Here is a 26,226-nt window from a genome sequence, read left to right as displayed (position 1 = left end):
TTCAGTTGTGGTACAGTACCTCAATTAAGCCATTGTAAAAAGACACATTTGGGGTTGACTTTTTTGTTTGGTTGGCTGGATTGGTTGGTTGGTTTGTTTGTTTTCAGTCTCCCACATGCATTATAAATTCATTGCAGGAAGTACAGAACTGAGTAGATTGCGGTACGCCAAGACATAATGCCGGTGGGGAGCAGAAACGCCTGATCCGAGTTACCAAAGGACAAAAATCCACACTCCTGGTTGGTCAAAAACCAGCTGCTCCCTGAAAACAGGTACCTGTGTACTGGTGTCTGGCAAAGCTATCTTGAATCACCGCTCAGCAAATCTCTAGTGCACACGCCTGGCAGTGCTGAAATGACTTGACCTCTCATTTTTACTTCTGGCCAACATTGTGCAATCTTTTTGCTACTGCAGTAATGAGGGCAGCTCCCTTCCCACTGCCATCTTCAGAGAGCATGAAAGTCACATCACACTGAGGTGCCAGTTCCTTCACTGTTTCCCGCAGGATCCTAGAAAAACTGAAAGGAAAGGGAGAGAAGAACAGAGTATTTTAGCAGCTGCTTTCTGGTCTGAGATCTTTATCTAATATCAAGGAACCATAACCACAGCCAACATCTTCCACTGGTTCTCCACAACATCCCTTTCTGTTTCTTTTCCCTCCTGTTCATGAAAGAGGCAAGTTTCTGTACACAATCAGATTTTAATTTCTATTTCTCCACTTTAATTTTGTTCAGCATGATGGCAGAAGCCCCCCTTGCCTTTAGAGATCACGGAGGTGTCTCTCTTCTCCCAACTCAAAAGCTAATGCATCTACTTCTAGGGCTTGCTCACAAAATAATGACCCAACTCCAAACACTCAACACAGCTTTCCATCTAGGACACCCAGATATTGCAAAAATCCCCCCCAGATATTGCAAAAATCCCCCAAAACATTGGAAAATAAGTATTAGAAGAGTAAGTTCGCTCAGCACCCCAGAGAAAATAGCCTCCCAGCGGTAACTGGACTTGACTTTGCAATTTTTGAACCTTTGCCTAGGCAAGGGAAATGACAGGATGCAGGGAAACATGTTAGATCTTTATCCCTTCTCATCTTTTACCATCTCAGCAGAAAGCTGGTACAGCTTAGTATGTTTTCACAGTGGAATAAGCAAACAGCAAAGGGAAGCGGTACCAAGGTACTCACTGTGGATGGAGCTTGTACAAAGTCCCATCTACTCCAACGGTGATTCGCAAGTACTCCACACCTTGGTTTTCTCTCTTCTTCTCCACAACAGCCGCCAGTCCCGCCCCACAGAGCTGGGCGGCTCTTTTCGAAACAGCTCCACACACCTCTTTCACAATGATGCTGTCTTCGCATGTGCTGTCCAGGCCGAGCTGCTGCAGAATTCGTCGGACTTGGAGGAGAGCAAGCCGGTCACTGCGCAGAGGGAAACACATGCAGCAGCAAGGCATTAGAGAAAGCTTGGGCAGGCATGCAAATGAAGTCTTACAGCTGAGACTCTGCCATGATTCAAAGGAAATGGGACCACTTCTCCAACTCTTAACACTCACCAATTGTTTTAAGGCAGATTCCAGTCTGGATTCAGATTGAAAACTTGCTCCTGGCATGCCCTTTGCTGTGTTAGACTGTATTTCCAGAAGGCACAAACAGTAGTTATTCACCTAACTCCCAAAGTCATGAGGGAGTTGAGCCAGATCAGCCACCTGACTCTATTATTTTTGATCTCAAGGCTGAGACACTACTTTCCAAGGTTTTCAACAGTAGAAAGGGTTTCAAATAGCCTGGAAGACTGTTGCAGTCATGCACAGGTACATAGGCAAGCACATATTCATGGGGTTTCCATGTATCCCTGACTTTTTGTTTTTTTTTTTTAAAGTAAGTACTATTTTAAGTCCTACAAGAAACACTCCAAGTATAATCATGCTTGATGGCTAAGGCATCCAAGATAACACAGCTGTGTGGACAGGAAGTAAGAGTTCATATAATTACAGAATAATTCTGGAACTCTCCCAGTTCCTTAGTTCTTGGCTTTTATTCTGGGGCTGGGGGAACAGGGTGGGGAGGTGTAAAAAGAACAAAACTATAATTGACTTCTTGAAGGAAAAGGCTCCACACACTTGCAGAAGGTTATTTTCTAGAGGCCCCAGAAGACCTGAAGGATTTAAAGCACGTAAACCTAACAACTTTACCTCTCAATCTGAGATAGGAATTTTGTTTCAAATATGCCTCTTTTCCGGAGCGATTCTGAGATCTGTCCTCTGAACAGCAGTCCTTGCTTGGTTAAGTCGATCAAAATTTGTCTTACTATTTCACCTAGGTACATTCCACTGGTCATTTTTTCATACCTGTTATGTTATAAAAGAAAAAAATGTGCTTTTAAAGAGATGACATGTTAGCTCTGTTTAACATGAGTGGTATGTACATGCCCTATCAATTCTCAAAAAAGCAGTAAAACCTTGCAGAGCAGTAACAACTGAATTCCATCTTTTAAGCACCAAAAATCTGTTGCAGTGACTTCAAGTGCAAACATTAATTACAATATATTTACCTATATTAAAAGGTAACAGAACTAGGAAAAAAATTGCAACATTAAACAGAAAATAGTGTTAAAGCCAGTGTCCACACTGAAGCGAAACATTTCCCTGTCCCCCCCATGCATTCACCAGGGAGTCACACGTAATCAATGCTGTCTTTACCAAAAACAGAATGGTAAAGTTCAGTTTATCCCTTGCATGATTTGTATTTTACCTTCGAAAAAACACTCCAAGAGGAGGAACACAGAAAGGCCTACACTTTGCAGGGAAATCTTAACAGCTGCACTGTTTGGTAACTGCCCTAAGGTGAAAACAGTGCTGTGGTAACAGAAACAATGTACATCTTTGGGTTTTGTCTGGATATATGCATTACCTACCATGCAACAAAAGAAATATAATATTAAAATTTCCTTTCTGATTATTCATTCATCAAGCAAATTTCAAGAAGCAGCCAGTGTCTCCAAGACTGACTTAATCAGGCTCTTAGCACCAGGACCATCACATTTACCTCTGTTTCCCAGGGTTTAGTGAGCCTTCATCTACTTCTTTATCGTATTTTGTTCTGATGTTGTCAATGCAGCCGTTGTCACCAAATCCTCCCCATTCTGTATTAATGCACATTTTTCCTTCATTCCCTTCCACTATTTCTATGTTTTTCATATCCTCCATGTAGCACACATTGCTGCCCGTTCCTAGGAAAAAAGAAATGACAAGGCTTCAGCCAAAAAAGTGAAATAGCAGCTGAAACACATGGAAGATGACTGCAGCTGTCATCTTAAAAGCTCTCTTCTCCATATCCCAAATTTCAAAGATCTCTCCATATCTTAGAGAAGCAAGTGTTAGCCAGTAATGCTAAGAGTGCTGTAGTTTATGACAACAGAACGTTACCAAGTAAAATGGGTCCTGCACAGAAAATTCTCAGCGTAGAGGAACGAAGACTCTGTCACAGGTCAGAAATGGCTTTGGCAGCTGTTGGCAAGCGCTGATCAGTCATTGCTGCCAGTCTGGTTGTAATGCACCACAAATCATCTTGCATGACAGCATGCTCCCAAAAGCAAACCCTGCCAAGAGCCTAGCAGTCAGTCAAGCAGTTCCCAAATCTGAAATTATTTGGTGAACAGGGCCTCATCACTTGCAACATGGGTTACATTAACTAATATAAAGATCAGTTCTCCAAACAAAAGGAGATAGCTCGTGCACTTAGCCAGCTAGAAGAGTCTATTTTCCAGCTGGGGCTACAGATCTTACATGCTTAGATGTATTGCTGGCTGAAAACTTGGAGGGATCTACTGGGAGAATCATCTAGAAAGCCCAAAAAGAATTCATTCAAATTTTAAAAAATATTTTCCTGTTCCAAGGCCTGGCTACACAGTAAATATCAATACACTTGCCAAAATGAGGCTTCATACTATATCTACTGTTCCCATATTCTTTTACCCACTTGTTCTAGGCACCATCAGAGATATGATCAAAAGCCCAACAGATTCAGGATCCTGTCTGCTACAGGTGCTGTTACATTCTCTTTTAAATACCATACAAATCTGCCAAGAACTCCGAGTGACCAGTAACACCATATATCAAATGCAAATAAAAGACATTTTACAAATTCCAAAATAGGGTGTGAAGCCCAGCACCTGCATATATGCTTTCTTCTTATAGTGGTCACTTCAATATCACTGTACCTGCGATAAGGCCAATCTCACAGTTTGGATCCTCATATCCACACGTCATCATTGTCCCAACAGTGTCATTCACCACTGCTACAATGTCCAAGTCAAACTCCTAAAACACAAGTCACAATCAGTAGTGGGTCCCGGAGAAAGATGGAGTATGCATTAAATACACCAAAAAGAGCAGAAAAGAATAGCTCACATTTCTTCTCCTGATGGCCTCTCTCAGCATATCAACAACATCTTCCCCCTCACAGTCTGTTGCCTTGAAACCTTTTGTCCATCCCACAAGTGTTCCCTGAAACAGAAGAGGAAGAAAACCATAAGTGAAGACAGAGAGAAGCCTGGAAGTTGCAAGCATCAGTCTTTCCTTGTCTCCACCCGCCTCCCCCCGCTTGTTTCTTTTAAATAATGTATTTCCCTGGACAGGTTACTGTGAGTGTCTAGTACAGAGCGTGTGCGCGTGTATCTTTGTTACTCAACTGCTGATGGTAGTGACTTCAGATTTACTCAGCTATTTATCAAGACACTGACGACTCAGTGCCTTCTAATGCTCTTTTCTCATTTGGAACACCTTCCCATATCACCTTCTTCTGTGCACACAGCCATTGCATTATCTGGGTGGCAAAGACTATAAAAAAATGCTTTTGCCATAAATAATTAAACATTAATGAACATCTACTGTTAAATTTTGGCTCGTTTACTGAGGGACACTTGCTATGATCCTACTACTCCAGGCAATGCTAATTTGTTTCTTCTTGGACAGTGACCTGGCCTGACAGAAGTAGTTTTCCAGGTTACATGAATTAGCCTCCCACTTGGTAACTGGCTCTGGAGTCTCTGTCCAAATAACAAAGAAAAGGGGAAAAAAAAAAAAAGAGGGAAACTGGGAAAAAAAAGCTGCTCTTGAAAAACCTCAAGTTCTAGCAACAGTAAGAGATCAAACACACAGGGTGACATCCTATGGGACCCTGACACAGATGTGTTTCACCCAGTTTACCACCACTGATGTGGAATTTGTATCCTCATCATTTGTCAAGACCTAAATAATATGCTGTAGGTTTGGAAGGCATATTGAGTATTCTCCCCACAAACAGCCCAGTCCTACTGCTAGACTCTAAACGGTGATCTGAAAATTGAGACAGAGTAGACTAGGTTCTAGACTTAAAAGCTATTGTGAAAACCACCAAGACATAAAAACATTCAATAAAATAGCAGTCTCTCATTTCCCCAATATCCTACATATTTGACTAGAATTAAATAGCACAACCTCCCCCGCCCTTCTTTGGAAATGTATCAGAATGATTGAGAACTATTTCTTCCTGAATTTGACCTTTTTTATTCTAATTTGTTTCTTATATCAGGTCTGGAAAGATGAAGATATGACATCTGTCAGTAAGACATATATGTCAAATTAACAAATCTGAGAGGTCCCACCCTTCCAAGCTGAACAAGCAAGCTCAGTTCTGCCTACTGACACTCAACAAAAAGAAGCTAACGTAGTGCAGAAGTTATACAGTCAGAGCTGCACGGCACAGTTAGGAAAACACCCTTGCATTGTAGCTGGGCAAGTAGAAGGAGCCATCTGTTCTCTCTTGCCACTGAAGAGTTAAGACAGCATAAGAGATTCCTGGGCTATTAAAAGTATGTAGTCATTTTGCTATCATAAGGGCTTAATCTTTATAGAATAAAAGCAAGTAACACCCATCTCTTATCAGATACAAGAGGTGAAAGTTCTCCTTCCCATATGCATCTAGGATGATAACTTTCTCATGAAACACAACTAATTTGCACAGTAGAGTAACAAAATCCCCATAATGCAGGTGAAATATTCTCTCCGAAGACTTATTTGCATGTATCTATCTATGTCTTGTCAACCTTGTAAAGTCCTATTTGGAAGAAAATATTTAGAAGAATAGCTTTTTGCTTGCAATCTCCAAACCAACAAGTCACCCAGCCAAAATGATGTCATGATGCACAGCTGCCACCTGACCCATTCTGTGTTGCAGTTCTTACCTTGTCAATGCTGGCTTGCCTGCACGGGAAGGAGAAGGTGAAGCCCAGAGGCAGTCGAGCACCTTTAATCCCCATATACTCCAGAAAGTCTGCTATACACTGGACGATATGGTCAAAGAGCTGGAAGGACAGAAAAAGCTTATAAATCTCACAGTAATCCCATGCAATAGGCCTTGGCTGGATCAGTTAAACATTCACTAGAGATTACCTCTTCCCCCGTCCCTTGCATGATCTCCAAAGGAATGGCAAAAATTTTGTTATACATTTGCACTGATCTTCTTCTCCCACTTCTGATTTTGACCAGCAGAACCCTGAAATTTGTCCCACCAAGATCAAGGGCAAGGAAATTTCCTTTCTCTGTAAGAGAAGAAAGATATTTCATTTTGGTGCTTCTCATGGGGTGTTTGCCAGTCAGAACGGCATACTCTGCCACACATCCACAAGAAACTTCATCTGTGCCAAAGATAGCACGCTGATCCCTATGGCATTTATACCATCAGTCTGCTAGCGTTGGGCTGAAGGGCCAGCCAGATTATGTGGCAGGAAGCACCAGTTTGCCAAATTAAATCACGCTGGCATCTGCCAGAATAAGTGGCATATGCCCCCTGGAAAACAGACAAGCAACTTTCCTGCACCACCTCCAGGTGATCACGAAATGAATTCACCTGTTCCATCTGGTGTCCCACAGACATACGTGGGTAACATCTTCACTGTGGCACTGGCTTGTGTCTCTCGCTTTAGCCCATATTCCAGCTCGGTCCTCATTTTGTTCCTAACTTCTCTGAGGGTCTCCAGTGACAGCAGAAAAGGTGCGAGAGTGGCATCGATTTGCTTGCGCTGAGCAGCCAGCCTGTACGCCACCGCTGTGACCATGGCAGCCCCCTTCCCACTGCCACTCACAGAGAGGAGGAACCGAACATCACAGTTTGGGACCAGCCTTCTCACCACCTTGTGCAGACGTTTGGCATACCTACAGGAACAAAGAGTTTCCTTAGACTCTCCAGGCATTTCATGCATGGTTTACTTCACATATGCTTCCAATACATGCACGCATCAAATAGCACAAGTGCTGAAGTGCAGTCAAGAGGAGCACAAGGTCAGAAACTGGTCTAGGAGATGAGTACAATGATCCTGATTTCTGGCTATTCTGCAGAACCTGTACACTTACAGGAACATGAAGATACCTCTAAACAAGTGGCAGCGCCAATGGAGAGGGACAATGGAGAAAAGCCAGGCAACAGTGGAGAGTCACAATCACAAACAGAGGGTAAGAGTCTCCATCTGGAATCAGACTTCCATCCAGTTTGGGAAAGTTTCCAGTTTAGGAAAGCATAGGTTCAAAAATGGGGCAGGGGCGTGGGGAGAAAGAAAAAAAAAGAAAAAACCCACAGTCAACTGCAAGTGCCCTGGAGGCCCAGGAGTCACTTGAGGAATCAATTGCTCTTCCCCAGACACCGTTATCCCACATGTCAGGTTGTTCCCACCCCACCCAAAGTTCTAAAGCTCCTGAGACAGCTTTGCAATAACTAAGCCAGTCTGATCCTCCACACTCTACCAGATCTCACACCAAACCCTGCAGCAAAACCAGCAGCTCTCTGAAAAGCCACACATATATGCAGATGGAGACTCTTTGCAACATCAACATGTGGCCAGCAATTACCAAATCCTCTTCAGTTACTTACTGGGGGTGAGTTTTATAGAGTCCCCCATCAATCCCAACAGTGGTTCGCATCCTTAACAGTTTTTTATTCTCTCTCAGTCGAGTCAGTATGGCTGCTAAGGCGGCAGCACAGAGGTTGGCCGAGCGGAAGGAAACAATGGTGCAGACATGCTGAACAGCAATGCAGTCCTCTTCAGAGGGAAACAGGTTCAGCTCTGTAAGGATCTCTTTTGTGTTGCTCAGACCTTCCTTATATCTGCCCCAACACAAAAGAATACATCATCTAATGCAAGGATATTAAGGCAGCACGTAAATCAATACCTGCATGTTGGCTCAAAAAGAAATGAGAGAAGACCAGGGCGCAACCTATCAGGCAGCATCATAATTGGTTCCCATAAACCAGTAATGTCTTTCACACACTATTCCCAAAAGTACCTGGGGAAGAGACCAGACTTTTAAGAAGCTGCTTCCTGGGGTTCAGTTTTTGGTGAGACATACCAATTAGCTGGCCAAGAAGAGAACAGGATAAAATATTTAGTCCACAGAAAGAGAGCATGGGAATAGATGTACAGCTTCACTCAATACAACAAAGAAAATTATTCCTGGAGTAACAATGTGGACCAGGATTCCTCTTCAAAACACCAGAATCTGTCAGTTTTCCATGTAGTCATCCATTAGGCGATCCAGAGTCTGTACTACCTCTCCACAACCCCAGTATTGCCACAACACAGAAACTGAAAACTGCAACAATCATCCCATGTACTCGGGTCTCCAAAGAGGTTATTTAAACAACCTGCACCTGTGATGGTTAACAACACATTTGCTATTGTGGTACTTTGCTAAAACTTTATCTTCCACCAATTCCTACTTACAGAAAGATCAACTCTTCTCCTAGGCAAAAGCAAAACTGTTCAGGATTGTTCCCAGTACTCACAGATTATAATTACACCTTAATTATCATTGCTGTGCTTGTGAAAGACTAACAGCCACCCTCAAACAGCATACTGCAGGTTCTTACTTTTCCATTGCAGACACGTGTTTCATTTCGATCTTGCCCTTAGTAAGCAGAGCTGTTGACACTTTCCCATTGAAGAGTAGACCTTCCTTTGCCATTTTTAAGAGAATAAGTCTTACAAGTTCCCCCAAATACAGGCTGCTGATCATCTTCTCAAACCTGGAATGGGGCACAGGAAGGATACAGGTGTTCACCAGCTTTCCACAGCCATGAAGAGTTCAAGCAACTTATGTTCTTATGCAGGCTGATCACATTTAAGCACATACAAAAGGGGTTTGGGGGCTAAGTTGTAGATGGGATGCCATCCTGAGTCCTGGGACCCAGCAACAGCCTCTCAACATAACTGAGTGATTAAAGAGAATATTCAAAGGACTTGCGAGCAGCTCAGCCAGTAGAAGCAGTTTTGATGAACCAGGCTTTGAATATGCCCTTTGTTTACCTTCCTCTTCCTTCTTCACCCCTCCACAGCATCACAACAGAGCAACCACATATTTTTAATGACACATTAACAACAGCAGCAGCAACCCCTTGGCCTGTGAGGCAGGGAGGTGAGAAACGTATCCACCCTTCCCACAATGGAAAGGTCTGGATAGGACAGGACCAGGATTAAGTCAACTCAAGTTCACTCAACCCGATTCCTGTTCCAAAGGGGCTCCTGGTGTACGCTGGAAACTCACTCAGAGAACTCAGACTGCCAAGGCAAATCAGCCAGGGAGTCACTTACAATTGTTTTCCAGGATTGAGAGATCCCAGATCGAGCTCCCGATCAAATTCTGTGCGGAGGTCGTCCAAAGCACCGTCATCTCCAAAGGCACCCCACTCTGTGTTAATGCACATCCTCCCTTCATCACCTTCCACCAGATCAATGTGCCTCATTTCCTCCATGTAGCATGCGTTGGTGCCAGTCCCTGTGCGTGTTGGAGCCAGTGCGGATAAATTACCTGTTTGTCCCAGGTCTGCTTTTTGTTTGTTTTAAGTTCACATGGTTGGGAATCAGTCAATATATTGTCTTTGGAAGAAAATATAAATACATAACCCTGTGGTACAGGATGCTAATATCAAGCCACCTGCACTTGTTAAATAATCATTTCAGAGTGAGTGAAAAATACCAGAAATTAATCTAAGGCTTGACCTGTTTAAAAACATTTTTTCTTTTCCAAATGTACTTCTACGTGCCTTAAAAACGCCACCATGGAGCATGAAGTGGAGATGCTGTGGAAAGCATAGCTGATCCTAACTACCAGACGTGAGAGGAATTCAGCTTTCTCTGGACAGACAGACAGTAATTTTCTATACAGTCAGCAGAAAAGTTTAGTATGCTGGTCACAACTGAACCCAGACAAAATGGGGACTGTGGTATTTGATGGCAATGTGATCAGCATAAAAACAGCTGCTTTACAGAAGGCAGCCAGGCTTGAAAATCTGACCACTGTTTTTTCTATTTTCTTCCTGCTGCTTCCTGTACTGGGACACTCCCTTCTACTCCAGATTTGTTAGGATTAAACAAATGAGGGGGAAAAGAAAGCTACTTAGTGAACAGAAAAAATTACCAATTATGAGTCCAACTTCACAGTGCTGGTCATCATATCCACAAGTCATCATGGTTCCCACAGTGTCATTGACCAGTGCCAAAACATCAACATCTACGTCCTAATAGCATAAAGATGGGCGATTAACAGAAAAAAAGCTTAGAAGGCCTCCATGCAGACATACTCCCCAGGTCGTCCTTTGAAGGCCTGGTTCAGGAAAGCTCTTCAGTTGCAAGACATGCTACTTCCTTTTATAACACTATTGCCACAATCCTGTAAAGTAACAAGCATCTCTGAATTCTCAAGTGCTTGGCCAGCCAGGATCTTTGCTTGCTGGATTTCTTTTTCCCCAATCCAACCTCATTTGCCAGAAAAGCAACATGTTATCCGTTTGAATTTTGTGATATGCTAGCACCTGTGTATCTGTCCTTATGGGCTGCATGCTAGGATAATGTCGTACCCCCTGAGCAGATCCCACCAAATGGGACAGAAAATATACATACATAAATGCAGTTATTCAACACAAGACCATGCACCAATATCACACTCAAGTAAAAAGCCTTTCCATCAAAGCTGTGCAGTTTTCCTTTCACACTGAGGTAACTTGATAAAGTAAAATCAAAGTTATCAAAGGATTCTTGTAACTCAGATGCCAACACTAGCAGAGGGCCAGACTTCACCCAGGAAGTCTCAGATCCTTTGTTCCTGCTAACTACAGCAAGAAGCAGAGAAAGAAGGGAACCAAAATCAAGGCTGGATTTTTGCTATGTGAGAAAACAGAATTTCCTCTTTACTACAAAGATGTCAAGGTATGGAAAGATGCTTTGTATTTCTTAGATGACGTTACCAATAGCACCAAACATGAAAAACAAGGCTTTCCAAAATATTAAAACATAATGTTATTCAAAGGTATACACTAGTTCAAGGGCAGATTTAATCACGTGTCCTGGTTTCGGCTGGGATAGAGTTCATTTTCTTCCTAGCAGCAGGCATAGTGCTGTGTTTTGGATTTAGCAGGAGAAGAATGTTGATAACACGCTGATGTTTTTAGTTGTTGCTCAGTACCGCTTATGCCAGTCAAGGACTTTTCAGCTTCCCATGCTCTGCCAGGCGCACAAGAAACTGGGAGGGGGCACAGCCAGAGTAGTTGATCCAAACTGCCCCAAGGGCTATTCCATACCATACGGCGTCATGGGCAGTATAGAAACTGGGGGGGTTGGCCGGGGAGCAGCGATTGCTGCTCGGGAACTGTCTGGGTATCGGTCAGCGGGTGGTGAGCAACTGCATTGTGCATCACTTGCTTTGTATATTATTATTACTATTATTATTATATTGTTGTTATTATTATTTTACTTTATTTTATTTCAATTATTAAACTGTTCTTATCTCACCCCAGGAGTGTTTCTCACTCTTACTCCTCCAATTCTCTCCCCCATCCCATCAGGGTAGGGGGAGTGAGCGAGCGGCTGCGTGGTCCTTAGTTGCTGGCTGGGGCTAAACCACGACATCACGTCTTACTGCTGACCTTAAAAATTACCACCAATCGCTCCACCGCACAGACTGAAATGGACAGGCAAGCCCTGGTGGAGTTAGGCGTGCCAATCTCAGACAATAGCTTCCCCCCTCCCAACCTTCATCCCACAAGCCAGGCTACAAAACACAGTGTGTATCCACATCTTACCAAACAGGTTCACAACGGACTCGGTTTAGTTCAGACAGACAGTGGGGCCATTCTGGTCCACTATCACGGCCAGCTCGGTTTATCAGTGTGCACTTGCCATCACTATTAGACTGACCTGGGGCAGCCTGAGTTGCAGCTGCATGTCCCCTTCCACGGCTTCAGGTCCGAGGGAGAGCCCTATATACTAGATACACAGCTATGCTGGACATTTGTTACTGGCTGTCCTTGAAGGATGTCTGACAACTCCCAAAACAACCCACAAACCAACAGCTGATCTCCCAGGAGGACAATCTGGGGTCAGTTAGGTTCACCTCCTGCAGGTACAGAACTTGCCTTATGCTTCTGGAGGGCCTTGCGCAGAGAGCTGACCACGTCTGTGTCCTGAACTCCTCGAACTTTGAAGTGTTTCGTCCAGGCAAGAAGAACCCCCTGCAAAGTAACAGTCCAGTGACCAAAAAGCTCCAACTTTAGCATACAAACTGGCCACAAAGACAGCCAAAACTAAAGTCTGTGGAGAAGCCCACTATGTCTCTCCACGCATTAAAATGTGGGCCAAAATAAGTCACAACAGAACACCTCACCTTGGGGTGCCTGTCAGTACAAACACAGCTAAACAGGTACAGTTATAAAGTCCCAATCCTGCAAATGCATCTCCCTGTGCTTTGTTTAAAGCATGTGTGGCTTTACTGATGCTCATCACAAACTAACAGCATTAAGCACAAAGCATTTGCAGGACTGGGACCCAAAGCACAGATGCCTAGAAATAAAAAAGAGGCCACAAAATAATTGCAACTGGCCCTTCATTTCCCCATACGGCCTCTCAAACAGCTCAGCTACAGGTCTTTCCTATTTAGAATCAACTGGAAAAAAGAAATTGAATGAGAGTGATTAAAAAAGAAACATGTTTCAGGACACAAAAGTATGCATTTTACACTCTAACAGTCTTCATACAAGGGCATGTGGTTACTATGGAATCACATACTGATTAAGTAAAAGGATAGCTTTAGCTTAAAGATCATGTTGCCTTGAGATCGGAAATGAGTGTTTGAACAGTAGTCAAGTCTAGTTAAATGCTAATGGTCATCCACGCGTTCTTCAGAGAGCTGTGTAAACATGACCCCACAAAAAGGCCACAGGGTAACAGTCCCATGCAATAGCTTCTCTGGGTTTTGCAAGGAGCTAGGCTTGCCAATAGTATTTCTTTTTGCATCTTACCTCTTCCAATTTGGTCTGTTTGCATGGAAAAGAAAACGTAAATCCAAGAGGTAACTTCTTATGCTTCAGGTTTTTGGTTTCCATGAAGTCTAACAGACAGTCAGCAACATAATCAAAGAGCTGCATGAGAAAGGAGAGGACAGAGTCAGGCTGCAGCCGCAAGCACGCGCTCAAGCACAGCACCACCGCAGAAGACCCTGTGCGCCCTACCTCGCCTCCGTTCCCCTGTATGACCTCCTTGGGTGTAGGGTAAAACTTGCTCTCCAGCTGGCTGCTCTGCTTCCCGTCATCAAACACCTTCACCCGGTGGGCACGAAACTGGGAGCCACCCAGGTCAACAGCAAGGAAGTCACCCTTCTCTGCAACACAAGTCGGCAACCGTCACCAGTGATGGCCGAGAAGCATGGCCCAGATGCCATGCTGAAGGCCACAGCCCAGGGCCCCTGCCTCACCCCGGCCACAGGCTCTCCTGCCCCATCACGGCAGGTCCTTATCCTATGGGCCTGGGAGCATCACCAAGAAAGCTGGCAATCCTAAGCAAAGGGATCAGGTCCCTCCTGTTAGCTTGCTATGCGGCAGCTAATTTCATTTTTATTTAGGAGTCTGGTTTTGCCCAGCCTGCTCCTTCCACAGCAGCATGTTTTCAAGCTGCAGAGGGATAAGCTTTTCAGCAAGAGAGGCCCAAAGCAGCTGCAAAGCCAACCAGAGCACACAAGGGCTGCAAAACGTACACCTGAAATGTGGAGAAATGGGAGTTTGAGAGCATTACTTACATCCAGTAAGGGATGGAGGATTTGCAGCCCCATGTTAAGACTTGGCCCTATGCAGAAGCCAACTTCCAAGTGGGGCAAGACCTAATTTGCCACTCAAAGTCAACCAACGCAAGCATTTCCAAATGCTATTAGGTGTTTCTGCAAAAGCACCATCCTGTTTCTCAGTCGGCAGCACTCGTAGCTCAAACACATTCTTCTCTAGCAGGAGACCTCAGACAGCAGGACAGTTTGGGCTCGCTGCTAAAAATAATTGCTAAATTGCTAAAGCAATTATCTATTCATCCCACACACAGGAGAAGGCCCTTCCCCAAAGGAAAATGTAGTGACATGTGCGTGGCCTTGCGTGATCTTCGTTCCACAGTCCATAACACCTGACTAAATTTTCTCAACTCTGGCCCTGAAAGGGAAGGAAGCACAAAATTCTACCTGTAATACCATGGTCAAATATCACAAAGGTGAGGAGGCAAATTGGGTTACTCAGTAAACTGTGACATTTGTCAGACTATTAATTCCTTAATGATTAAAAACTGATGATCCTCCATATGGGTCATTTCAGGTAGCAACACTGAGGGCACTGTAAAATCTGAAAGTTCATTGCTATTGCAAATGGGAAAATGCAGGCAAGTTTGAGGTGTTTAAACCTGCTGGAAGTTTTGTCTGGAAACAAAATAACCAAGAAAGACTTTGCAAGAAAGCAAAAATAGAAAAATCAATGTGATACTTAAAACAGGCCTTGTGTCAATAAGACATAGCCCAACTTGACTCTGCAGCACGTCCTTGACACAGCGGAAAGGTCACGCAAGCCAGGAGAGCATTGTCCAAAGCTGGCCTTGAGAAACATGAAGTCTTGCAACAGTGATGACACTACATGCAATTTTCCAAGTCTCCTGATAGGTGCACCCTGCAATTTCAGGACAGGGTCAGTGTCATGTAAGACCTCAGAACCAGCAATGGTCACAGAGCTAGCAAGGGCTAAGCTAATATTTCTTTATCTTTGGTGAAGGTAGCAGCAAAAGGAAGAGTGCTCAGTTCCAGCCAGGCAGTTTCTGAGGGGTCTGTAGATAATTTCTCTCAGATATCACTCATTTCAAGGGACTAGCCTGAAATGTTCCCTTTAGGCCATCAAAGCCATTATTTCTCATTTAATTGTAGGAAAGTTACCTTCAGAAGGAATGAAGTCCCACGGAAATGAGGTACAAAGCAAACATTTCTTTTAAGTTTTCTGCATGAACAGCTGTTATACACAGAGTCCTGACCTAGGCCAGACACAGAGTCCTGCACAAATTCAGAGGCTTGGCTAAACCTGGAAAAAACATCATTTTCTGTCAGCCTGCATTGCTGGGAGCCAGATGAGCCAGGAGAGTCATTTTGGATGTGCACACTTCTCCAAACAAGACAGGCTCTTAGATCCTACCTCCCTTCACATCCTCCCAGAGGACACCACTGGACTTTCTCCCTCTCTAAACCTCAGGGGCAACTGGAAACAAGGATCCAGCTGCAGCAGCAGAGCAGGCTGTTTCCTGGCAGACCCCATCCAGAAGCAGATTCTCCCAATGCAGAAGGCAAAGAGGGGCAGGAGGAGATCACTTTTTGGGGCAAGAGAGAAAGCAGTGCAGAGTTTGCCATCAGAAGCCAAAAGGGGATCACAGCTCTGAGAACGCAACGTTGCTGCCACTTTGCAATTTGAGGGGTTTCACTGCAGCATCCTGCCTTCCCTGGAGCTCCATGAACGCCAGGACCACGGCATTGCCCACATCCCCACACCTGCAGCACACTGCACTGCAGGGTCTGAGCTGTAGAGGCTGCCCTTGCCGTGTCCAGCCACAGCTCCTGCAGCAAGGCCTGCCCTAGGTACAGGCACATTTGCAGATGAAAGAGGCTGTTTTCTGAGCACTTACTAGGTCCTTTCCTCAAACAAGCAGCACTAGGTCAAAATCCACCTGGTGCAGGGAAAAAAACCCTCTGCCAGCACTCCCCCAAGCTGTTGTCTCCTCAATACACACCTGCTTTCTCAACATGAGATAGGCAGTAACCCAAAGCCAGTGGCTGCCTGGTGTCTTTGCCGTGCTGTCGTTGAGTGCTGGCAGCAACCCATCATCTTCCTAAACCAGCACCGCCGTGATGGAGCAGGGGGAACTCACCTGAGCCGTCGGGAAGCGAGCGCACAAATGACGGCAGCATTTTTACTGTTGCCGTGGGGTTCGTGTCTCTCCCCAGGCCCTTCACCATCTCGGCCTGGAAGCGAGCCATCACGTCCAGCAGGACATCATCGGAGAGACGCATGTGATAGAGGTACCTGTCAACCTGGAAAGATGAAAGGTGTTATTCGGGAGGCATGCAGGCTCCTCCGTGCTCAGCAGCTGCCTGGGAAGAGCACTGCTTTCACACTACAGAAGAACTCTCCTATCTGTACTGGAGAGGCTTCCTTTACCTCTGCAAGCAGAGAAAATGCAGGAACTTCCTAGCCACTTGCACTAGTTTTTTAACCACGATGGGTGCAGTTTGGCATGAAGGATCTGAAAATCCTGAACTCCAATTCCAGCAGCATCCCTGCATTACGCTGGACAAGAATTACTATGCTCATTCCCACCCGCAGATCCCAAGGAGACAAAAGAATTCCTTTCACATATGTAACAAACTGAAAGTGAGCATACCACGTATGCAAACCCCACCCCTCTGATTCTACAAGTTCATTTCTGACCTCAGCACCTGAATTCCCATGGTCATCAGTGCAAACAAGCTCCAGGACGTCATCGGAACATCTACTCTTACAAAAACTTTGTTTTGAAACTGTTTAATGAAGCCTTGGTGAAATACTGTCAAAAAGTTAGCCATCTTTTCTGATGGCTCGGTAACTTGCCAACATACATAAGCCCATGAGGCTTGCTTGAGACCCTGACAAGCTGTTTTTACACCATCCTCTGCTCCTATACATGTAATGAACTAGAACTGCAAAGTTTCTTGACCTGGTGAGAATTTGACCTCTGAGTCAGGTCCAGAAAATGCCATCAGTACCCAAGAGTGTCAGCCACAACCTGAAAACAGCTATTCAGCTACTGCTTCACTCCACAGACAATTAACTTTGTTGGCATGCCAGGCTGGAGCTCAAACCCTTTTTCTCACTACAGCTCTGCCCTCCATTCTCTTCTGATTATAGGATTACACCTAGAAGACATTTTTGGGTGCAATCAATATCCTTTCTTAAGGGTCTATAACTTGCAGCATACATCAAAATAAAAGCCAGTTGAATTTAAAGGGAATCAAAAGCATCTCTGAAGTAGCAGACACTCATTCAGATAAACTGGTAGAGAAGCTAGTAAGTGTTTCTGTACAGCTTCATCAGGGCAAAATTTAAGGTTTTCTTCTTCAGGACCACACTCTGCTTGGACTGACATTTACCTGCAGGGCTGGATACACAGCTGTAAGGTGGCCTAGAAACTACATAGCTGGGTACAACAAAGGAGTAACACAGCAAAATAAGAATTTGTCAACATCCAAATGCTTTTCCACTGGGGAGCCAGACTTCGGTGCTGGATGAACAAACATGATGCAGGCATAATTCTGTGCTCCAAATAGCTGGATGGATGTCCCCTGGAGGGTAATCAGTCTTAACATCCTACTCCCCATGACATGAGACTGAGGGCCACAGGTGGTGGGCAGGGGAGAGAGGTGGGACAGCTTCCAACGCTTCACTAGTACCGACGCTCAGCTCTTGCACCATGGGCTACCTTATTACGCTGCTTTATCTGTTCAGAGCATCTCACGAGTCCCGTTTACATAGGGAGGTATGGAGGGTTGGGAGAACATGCACAAAACAAGTCCCACCACCAACAAGGCAGGATTTAAAAGGCAGCATTGTTTAAACAGAGGAGAAGGCAGGTTGTAGATAAATTGGCCTCTTCTGCGATTTGGACTGGCCACCTATATTAATGAGGCACAAACTAATTACCTATTCACAGTCCCATTTTAAATTGATGGTCAGCAATGACCCACCTGAAGAGCCAGGACCCTGAAAGTAAATCCAGCACTTATCTAACAGCAAAAAATACACACACAGAGGAGAGTCTTAAACTACAAGTTGCAATTGGCAAGGAGCAGCAGCTGCCTTTGGATACAGCTGTGCCTTGAAAAGGCCATTATTTAGATCTTTCTTTGTAGCCCTTGTTTGCACAAACACTTGATTTCCTCCAAGGCTTTTCTGAGGCCCCATCACTGTGTAGGATCCACCACCTCAGCCCAAGCATGAGCACTGCACATACAGCACTGCTGTATGGAGACATACAGCACTCACGCACTCTGACACAGACCCAAATAACCCTGTGACAGAAGTCCCTGTGGAAAAAAACAAAAGTGTCATAAAAATGACCATGCCTGTCTGCAGAGAACACGCACTAGCTCCCTGCTCCCCGCAGGACTCGCATTCCCCACCTTGTTTACCTACAGCCATAGGAGGAGACAGTCCTCTCCGAGGAACTCGATAAGGCAGAGCCCAGGAAAGCCGGCTGACTCTCTAGACTGATTTACAACCAGAGCAAGGGCCTGCTCACGTACCATTTGCTTGTAAACACAGGAACGGCCCGGCTATGCAACTCCAAACTCTGTCTCGCTGCCTCCCTCCCACTGCACAAGGACAGTCCTTGTTTTTAAGTGTCTTGCCTCAATTATGGAAACAGCACTGTTCATGGCAGGGAGACTCTTGTTCTTGCCACCAGAGAGCAAATAAGCCTGGAGAGGGAGAGGTAGGAAGGCATTCTTTTTTCTAATTAGGGAGAAATCACCTCTGCTCCATACAGTCTACCCTGGGCTTCTTAAAAGACATCTCTAAAGAGCACATGTTTTCTTGCCTTCAGGCAGGGCTAGTTTGCACCTGGCAGAAAGATTTAATTTTTTTAAATGGCTTTGCCAGAATCCCTCTGCCCCCTCCTCTCCACTGTCCCCACTTCAGGGAATTCCTCCCTCAGCTACGCTGGACCTTTCTCTGAAGAGTCCACTCCACACAAGCACTGCTCCATAAGGTCTTTCCCTTTCTTGGTAAAAAAGTAGGAAGAAATAGTGCTGTCTAGATGAGAGATGTTAGATCAGATCCTCACACAAGGAAAGGGCATTGGGGCCCCTTTCTGATCATATTAAACCTTGGGGATAAAAGGGCTATGACTGAGAGACAGAGTTGGAGACATCTGACCATTGAGATACCAGGACCTCTCTTGGAACGCTTCTCTTCAAGGCAGAATTAGTGGAAGAAGCCCTGCTAAGAACAAGCCACTCCGTGTTTAAGCAAAGGCACAGAGAAGACAAGCCAGTGTTACTCGCTTTACTGATGAGCTCAGTGGTGCAGGCGGATCTACCCACTGGGACCTTGGATGTCCTGCACGGCCACGCGCCTGCGGACAGCCCCGCCTCCAGCTGGCTGGAAAACAAGAGGACAGAGCCTGGCAGCAATGGCCACCAGAAAGCACTCAACGGAGACACCAGAACAGAGGACCCGCAGGGGACATGTCTAGAAACCAGAGGACCTCTGACCCAAGAAGCTTACAGGTCCCACATGGCCTTATGATGGAGAGCCATCAACCCATTACAGCATGGCCATGAAAGTAAATTAGGGAAGAGCAACCCTGGCAGCTCACTCCCAGTACCGACACCTTCAGATCTGGGCCATCTTGAGCTTTTCCGACTGTAATTAAAGGTCACATCTATAAACATCAGTGATCAGCCAGGTTTGGACAACCAGAGAGGAGGCACAGGCACTTCTCCCACACCAACACTAGGTTGCAACTGCCTCTTGAGTCCCAGAAGCCCCGGCCCAAAGACCCCAGGAGTTTTCCCTACCCCTGCTACAATGCGAGTGACTCGAATTCCTACTCAGCTTTAGAAATCCCATCCTTCATGCTACACTTGCAAAGCAATTCAGCAAGAGGTTCCTTTCTGCCCTCTGGACTACACCACACCACGCCAGACAAAGTTTAAGCACCACTTTTCCTTACTGAAGAGCATTTGCTCCATTACTGGAAGAGAACTTGTAACTGTGCAGGGAAAAGCACTAACCAGACCTATCTTCACACTCGTCAGATGGTTTAGGGTCCAAATGCTTCTTACCCCATTTGGCTGTATGGCTTTAGTAGATAACGCCATTACCTAGTCTGCATTACATACTGCAGACCCCACAGTATCTGAGCAACACAGTTCTCAAAATAGGAATCAGCTAACGCTGCACCTTACCTTTTTTATTTGATCCTCTTTTAGCTTTGTGAAATGGAAAGCTAGCAAGTGGACGGCAAACATTTTCTTGAAGCAGATGGATGAGTCGGGAGTGACAGAGCTGCTGTGAGTAACTCCAAAGCGACAGGTCTTTATTCACGAAGCTGGAGCTAGAGAAACTTCAGCTGAGGCATTTCCCCCAGGGTGAGATAGTGGAGTTCCTGGGAAATTGAGTCCAGAAATAAATCCATCCAGTGTGACCAGTTCAATGACTAAACTTCTGTCTCTTTGTATCACCCCCTCCCATCAACCCAAAGTCCCTCCCTCCCCAGCTACACACTTCATTGTGCCAGAGCAGGCACCTGGAGAGCTGCCAAGCTGAAGGGGAGAAAAATCGATTTTGTTACTACCCCACTTGGGAATTGTTACCACTTCGCAATGCAGTTGCTATGCAGCCTGCCCCGCTTCGTTCCCCGGGGGCTGACAAGCTCCCACCAGCACAGTGTGCAACAAAGTGCTGCAAGGAATCTGGAAAGTTAGAGAGGATTTTAGGAGGTTTCTTCCCTCTGCTCAGTGCTCCCACTTACGAGAAGCTCTTCTGCATGAATTAACTCTGCTCTGCTTCCACACAGCGCACCCTTATCTGCGGCTTTTTTCCAATTAAGCTTCAGCCGTGTAAAGGAGCGAAGAGACACACAGACCCCTGCCCCCAGCTGAAATACCTCTTGCGCAACTTCCAGCAGAGAGGTTTTGTGCAGATTATTCTCCCTTCACCCCTCCTGAAGGCGCAGTTTCAGACCAATGCAGACCCTCAGTATTGCAAAACCTGAGGAGGGGACAGATTTACCTGACTGCCTCACTTGATAAATGGCTTTAACTGGCAGCACAGAGTGCCGACAGCAAGAGCGGCTTTCTTACACCATCAGAGCTGAATTTGATAGAGCCTTTAACTATTACTCTTAAAAGTTCATTCCAAATACACAAGTGTTTCCAGGATTTTGTCATTTTATCAAGCGATATGGACTACGGAAACATCACCCAAAGGAAATTGGGTGAAATGTTGACACAAAGAAGAGAAACAAAAAAAAAGAAAAAAAAAAAAAGAAAAAAAAGGCATTGTCATGGTGACATGAGGGCTCACCCTCAAACTACACCTACACTCAGTGTGTTTCCCCCCCAATTACTGTTCAGTGTTTCAGCTGGAACTGAGCACACTTACTGCACTGGCAGACAATTTTTCAGAACAAGATTACAATTGAAAATTATTTTGATAAATTAGAAAAACAGCCTCGGGGCAGGGGGAGAAGAGGGAGATGGAAGAGGGGGAAGGAAACACAAAGAACTACTGAGCAGAAGTAGAAAATTGCCTGCACAGATCCAGAGCGGGGCAGAAGCAGCCAGTTAGCAGAAAAGGATCTCAGGCTGTATCAATTCATAGACTAAAGTGGACCCAACAATCTCATGCTATTGTAAAAAAAGCATGACTGATCGTCATGCTGGGCTGTATGAACAGGAGTACAATCCACAGACACACAAAACAACTCTCAACTCTATACTCTGCACCAGTCTCAGGAAGAGGACTCTGCCCAGTCCTGGCAGCTACAGCCCGTCAAGAAGGCATGGATCAGAAGGAGACAGCTCTGCTGGGCATCAGGAGCAGTCACAGGTTACATTTTTTCAGCCTCTGATCACGAGGAAAGACTCAAAATGCTGAGGGAGGGGAAGGGAACTCCCTCTGCAGGGACAAATTACACAGAACCTCTGCTAGGAAAGGTTGAGGTCTTTTTCTTTTCTTCCCCCACCCCCCCCCACTGCCTCCTGCCTTGCATCAGGGATGAGCTCTGGACACCGGGACATCCCGCCAGCTCTATTTATTTTCCACTATTCTAGAACAAGAGCAAAGCAGACAGAGTGGCTGAACATTCCATAAATAGGGCTTGTTCTAAAATTAGGCCTTTGATCTTCAAGAGAAAGGGAGAAAAGAAAGAAGAAAAAAGCCACGCTACCAGCCAGAAAGCACGGTTCACTTCTCCTGTATTCATCTTTTAATAACTGCTGGCTCGTTAAGTCAGACACTGACTCCCAGAGGGACTGTCTCTTTCCTCATTGTTTACCCATGCCATACGAGTCACAACCCCTCTGGCCAGCAAAATTGAAAACATCACCTTTCAAGCTCCATCCCACTTTGATCCAGAGCTCATTGTGTCTGTAATACAGTAGATTTATTGTTCATTCTCTCTTTTCTTTCTTTCTCTAACGGATGCCACTGGAAAAGGGTCTCAAAGATCTAAACGTTACTAAACTGGCAGCAAGCTCTGTTAAATACCTGACATGTCAGAATCACTGCGTAACTTGATCGCTCATCCCTGGTGCATCCTAGCTTCAGGCAGGCTGTTGTGCAAGAAAAGACAAGACATTATCTCATTTCCACGCAGACAGCAGTTCAGTGCACTAGGGGCCCAATACCCAAATACGTTACAGCCATTTTGTACATATTCTGGCCAGCACAGGGGAAACAGTCCAGGACCAAGTGAACAGATCAGCTCCAATTGCATGCAGCTTGGAGGACTGAGGCAATGTTGGTTTTTCCCCTTGTTAGAGCTGCACCCAATAGAAGTTAGTCACAAACCCTCCCTCTCCCCTTTGCAAGGGCCAACGAGACTTCAAAGTTATAATAACCCCCTCTCTACTTTCTTCTCCTGAAGTTCTCCCTCCAAACCCTGCCTTAATGCACTACGGAGAACCCTGAAGAGGCTGGTGCTCACGTAGCCCAGCTGCCTCCCACAGCCTTGCAGTCAAAGGCCTGCAGAGAAAAGGAGCTCACAGCTACAAGGGGGAAATTCAGACAAACGTCCAAGTACATCAGTTAAACACGCACCAGTTACCTCCAGAAATAGGTACCATATTAATAAGCATTTTATTGCTGAAGCATTTTATTGCATCTATCTTTGGTGAGATATCAGAGGCTGTGGCAACACTGGTTGCTGAGTTTGGCACCTAAGTTAACAAGGAGACAGTGGACAAGACTACAGGTGAGTCGTCAGGAGAAATCCTTCTTCGTTATAGCTCATGCTTCCAAGACCAACCCTTAGAACACGTTTCCCCTCCCAGTAGCAGCAGCTTTGTTCCCCATTATATTCCCACAAGTTCATCAAAACTCAGAACACACAGGGGTCCCCGCATTCGTCCTGCATATGCCCCTCCTAGGGCAACATCAGGCTGCAAAATAAGGCAGAACAACCTGAGGGTACTGACTGGAAAATCCACTCCAAGGGCAGACACTATTTAGAAGAGATGGAGACAGCACAGACAGAAAAGAGCACACTGGCTGAAGAGAAAGAAGGCTTTTACCAGGTAGGGCTGTTACAATCAGCATTTTACATTTGAAGCCTAACAAACAAAAAAATTAAATTGTGAAATCAATAAACTTCCAAACATCTGTAACTTGAATGCCTGAAATTAATCTGGAAATCTGAACATCTGAAATAAACAGTTTTGCAAATGTGATTCCCAGATCAAGTGAACACTGTTGTTGATGTTGTTTAAAAAGAAAAAGTTTCGGCACAGCCCCATGAAGAAGAGCAAGAGGCCACTCAATCCTCCCCCAGGGGCTCACTTGCACAGGGCATGTTAAAAATGTGCAGCTGGCATAGCTTTGCACCACACCAGTCCGGATTGTACCACATGGGACCAATTTGGCAGCCATTCTAATGGGAGTCAATGACAGCCCCACCATTAGCTCAGAAGAAAAGAAAACTTTCATAAAAAGTCAGCCTGGAAACGTCTGAATAAACTTCAGAGCTCTTAAAACAGTTACTATGGAGTCACTATGGAAACAAGCAATGAGTTAAGCCAAGTGCTAATCTGAGCAAAATACAAAAAAGAATGCTTACAGTCATTTAGCTTCCTTATTGCAAGGCTTGCTGCTCAAACACAAGGCTGGCTTATACCCCGAAGTCCCAGCCACTCTTTCCTTGCTCAAAAAAATACACTAGTACGCAGCTTAGCATACAATTAAAGGATAAATTTATCAAAACAGACTAGAAGCAAAGTGCAGTAGCAATGTGGGTCTCCTGCAACCCAACCCCACACACATTGGGGGAGAAAAAAAAAAGAGAGGAGTCGCCCTTGCACAAGTGTGGTTTTAAAGAGTGGTTTCCCAATTCAGCAAGGAGTTTGTAGTCTAAGAGGTAAGCGGGCAAACACATGCTGCCAAAATCCGTCTGCAGGCTTGAGCAGCTACAACTTCCCTTTGAGTCTGTCAAGTGCAAAGGACACGAGGAGGCAACTGATGCCACTCAATCACATAAACCGCACCGCACAAGCTATTTGAATAGTATCAAGTGGAATACATTTGTAAGGGTTAATTGCAAGCTCGCATTCTGTGCAAGTCATGTTGCTGTTAAGCAGCGGCTGTCAGGACGCTGGGAAAGCAAAGCAGAATTACTCATCCGCAAAGCAGAAAATTCACGACATTCACATGGCCATTGCCACACATACATAGCTGCTTGGTTTTTTTTCTTTGGGGAGGAAAGAAAGATGGGGCCTTGCAGGGGAAGGACCTAAAACTTTCCCTCCTCACCAGTCCAGTACTGAAATCAGCAGGAGATCGTACATTTACGCACTGCTTGTTTTTCAGTAAATAATGGGGAAAGAGTACATGAAATACACTGAAAACAGCTGTTAAAAACATTATTCAAACTGCTGCAGGCTTGCTTCTGAACAGCAGCTTAAAGGATTAATACTAGGAGGAAGCCAAGGGGATTCAGAGCAAACTTTCAACCTGCAGAAATAGGTGGTTGCTCATTTTAGAAAGTCAGGTATTTGATACAGTGAAATTCAACCTGGCTTTTACAAGTATCCCAAAACTAACACAAGCAGGATCTGCAGACTTGTATACAGCCAACCCCAGAAATACAGTTGCTGCAGCATTATTCCCTTCAGGCAGCCCCAGCAACATGTCCTAGCGCTGAAACCCATTTCTGTGAATACACAGGAGTTTCAGCATCCGATTCTTTCCACTCTCCAGTATCCCTACTGGGAGCTCAAAAGCATACCTTAAAGCTGCTTGCAATAAAAACAAATGACAGACCATCTGCATGTGTATGAAAGAGGCATAGTCTGGTGGTGCACGGCCTTAAACAGTTTTCAGTGACGCTACATCAGGAAAAAAAAGTCCTTTTCCCGAGAACTCCAACTTTTAGTTCCAACAAACTAAACCTTCCTCCACTGGTAAGCACCTAACTTCTCCAGTTTATGATAGCCACAATAAAATCAGTATGTGGAAATACTACTGGCACAAATATCAACTCACAAGCTGCTACTGAAACTATAATCTGTTATGTAAGCTTAAGTAAAATATTTTATGTCTCCTCTCAAAATTCAGATACCACAAACTGGCATGTGAAGCAAAAAAAATTTATGAAGTGCAACAGAACAACATAATTTATATGAAACTGAATTAGAAAAGTCAAGGAGAAACAGACATCTGAATTTCTCAAAAGTAAATAAATTATACCTATGCCTCTAACATCTCCTCCTTCCCCCAAAAATCATAATCCAACTTTTTTTTTTCCCTTCCCCCCAAACTTTGCCTGAATCAGTGTGATGAGCTTTTCCTAGGAGAAAGAATACAATTTAAAGAGCAAGGACAGATTTTGCTTTGTTTCAGTAATTACCCCTCAGATGGCAGAATTGGAATTTACTCAAAAATTCCCGTGGCCAGAATTTCATCGTTCCCCAACGCATTAACACAAATGCTTTTTGCCTCTTTCCACATTTTCACAGGACACAAAGGTTAGAGGCACATGACTCCTATCACCATTCTGACCCAATTTCCCACCAGGTTGTTCATTATTTGTTCATTATCTGTTAAACTCTGCCCTTTGGGAAGGGATGGAATGAGTAGCTAATTCATTGCTAGTGAAATATCTGACA

The 26,226-nt window shown here is 44.8% G+C and overlaps 1 protein-coding gene across 2 annotated transcripts; it reads right to left on the bottom strand.

Annotated features, from left to right (window-relative positions):
- Window positions 1–21,109, bottom strand: LOC104035667 (hexokinase HKDC1). 2 transcript variants are annotated; one of them, XM_075717245.1, is made up of 19 exons: window positions 21,012–21,109; window positions 20,311–20,510; window positions 16,236–16,398; window positions 13,532–13,680; window positions 13,322–13,441; window positions 12,440–12,535; window positions 10,447–10,546; window positions 9,621–9,804; window positions 8,900–9,055; window positions 7,904–8,137; window positions 6,887–7,191; window positions 6,430–6,578; window positions 6,222–6,341; window positions 4,408–4,503; window positions 4,218–4,317; window positions 3,044–3,227; window positions 2,191–2,346; window positions 1,184–1,417; window positions 1–518 (listed from the first exon to the last, which is right to left on the bottom strand). In XM_075717245.1, the coding sequence occupies exons 2-19, from the start codon at window positions 20,371–20,373 to the stop codon at window positions 374–376; spliced, it is 2,754 nt and encodes a 917-aa protein (XP_075573360.1). In that variant the 5' UTR covers window positions 20,374–20,510; window positions 21,012–21,109; the 3' UTR covers window positions 1–373. The 2 variants fall into 2 exon arrangements, with proteins under 2 accessions (XP_075573360.1, XP_075573362.1); XM_075717247.1 differs by lacking the exons at window positions 20,311–20,510; window positions 21,012–21,109 and having other exon boundaries at window positions 4,218–4,314; window positions 16,236–16,386.
- Between the last annotated feature and the right edge of the window lie 5,117 nt (window positions 21,110–26,226).

The sequence above is a fragment of the Pelecanus crispus genome, chromosome 10 (assembly GCF_030463565.1).
Source record: "Pelecanus crispus isolate bPelCri1 chromosome 10, bPelCri1.pri, whole genome shotgun sequence".
NCBI lineage: Eukaryota > Metazoa > Chordata > Aves > Pelecaniformes > Pelecanidae > Pelecanus > Pelecanus crispus.
Note: the sequence above shows the minus strand (reverse complement) of the source record. Positions and strands in the feature narration are given on the sequence as shown.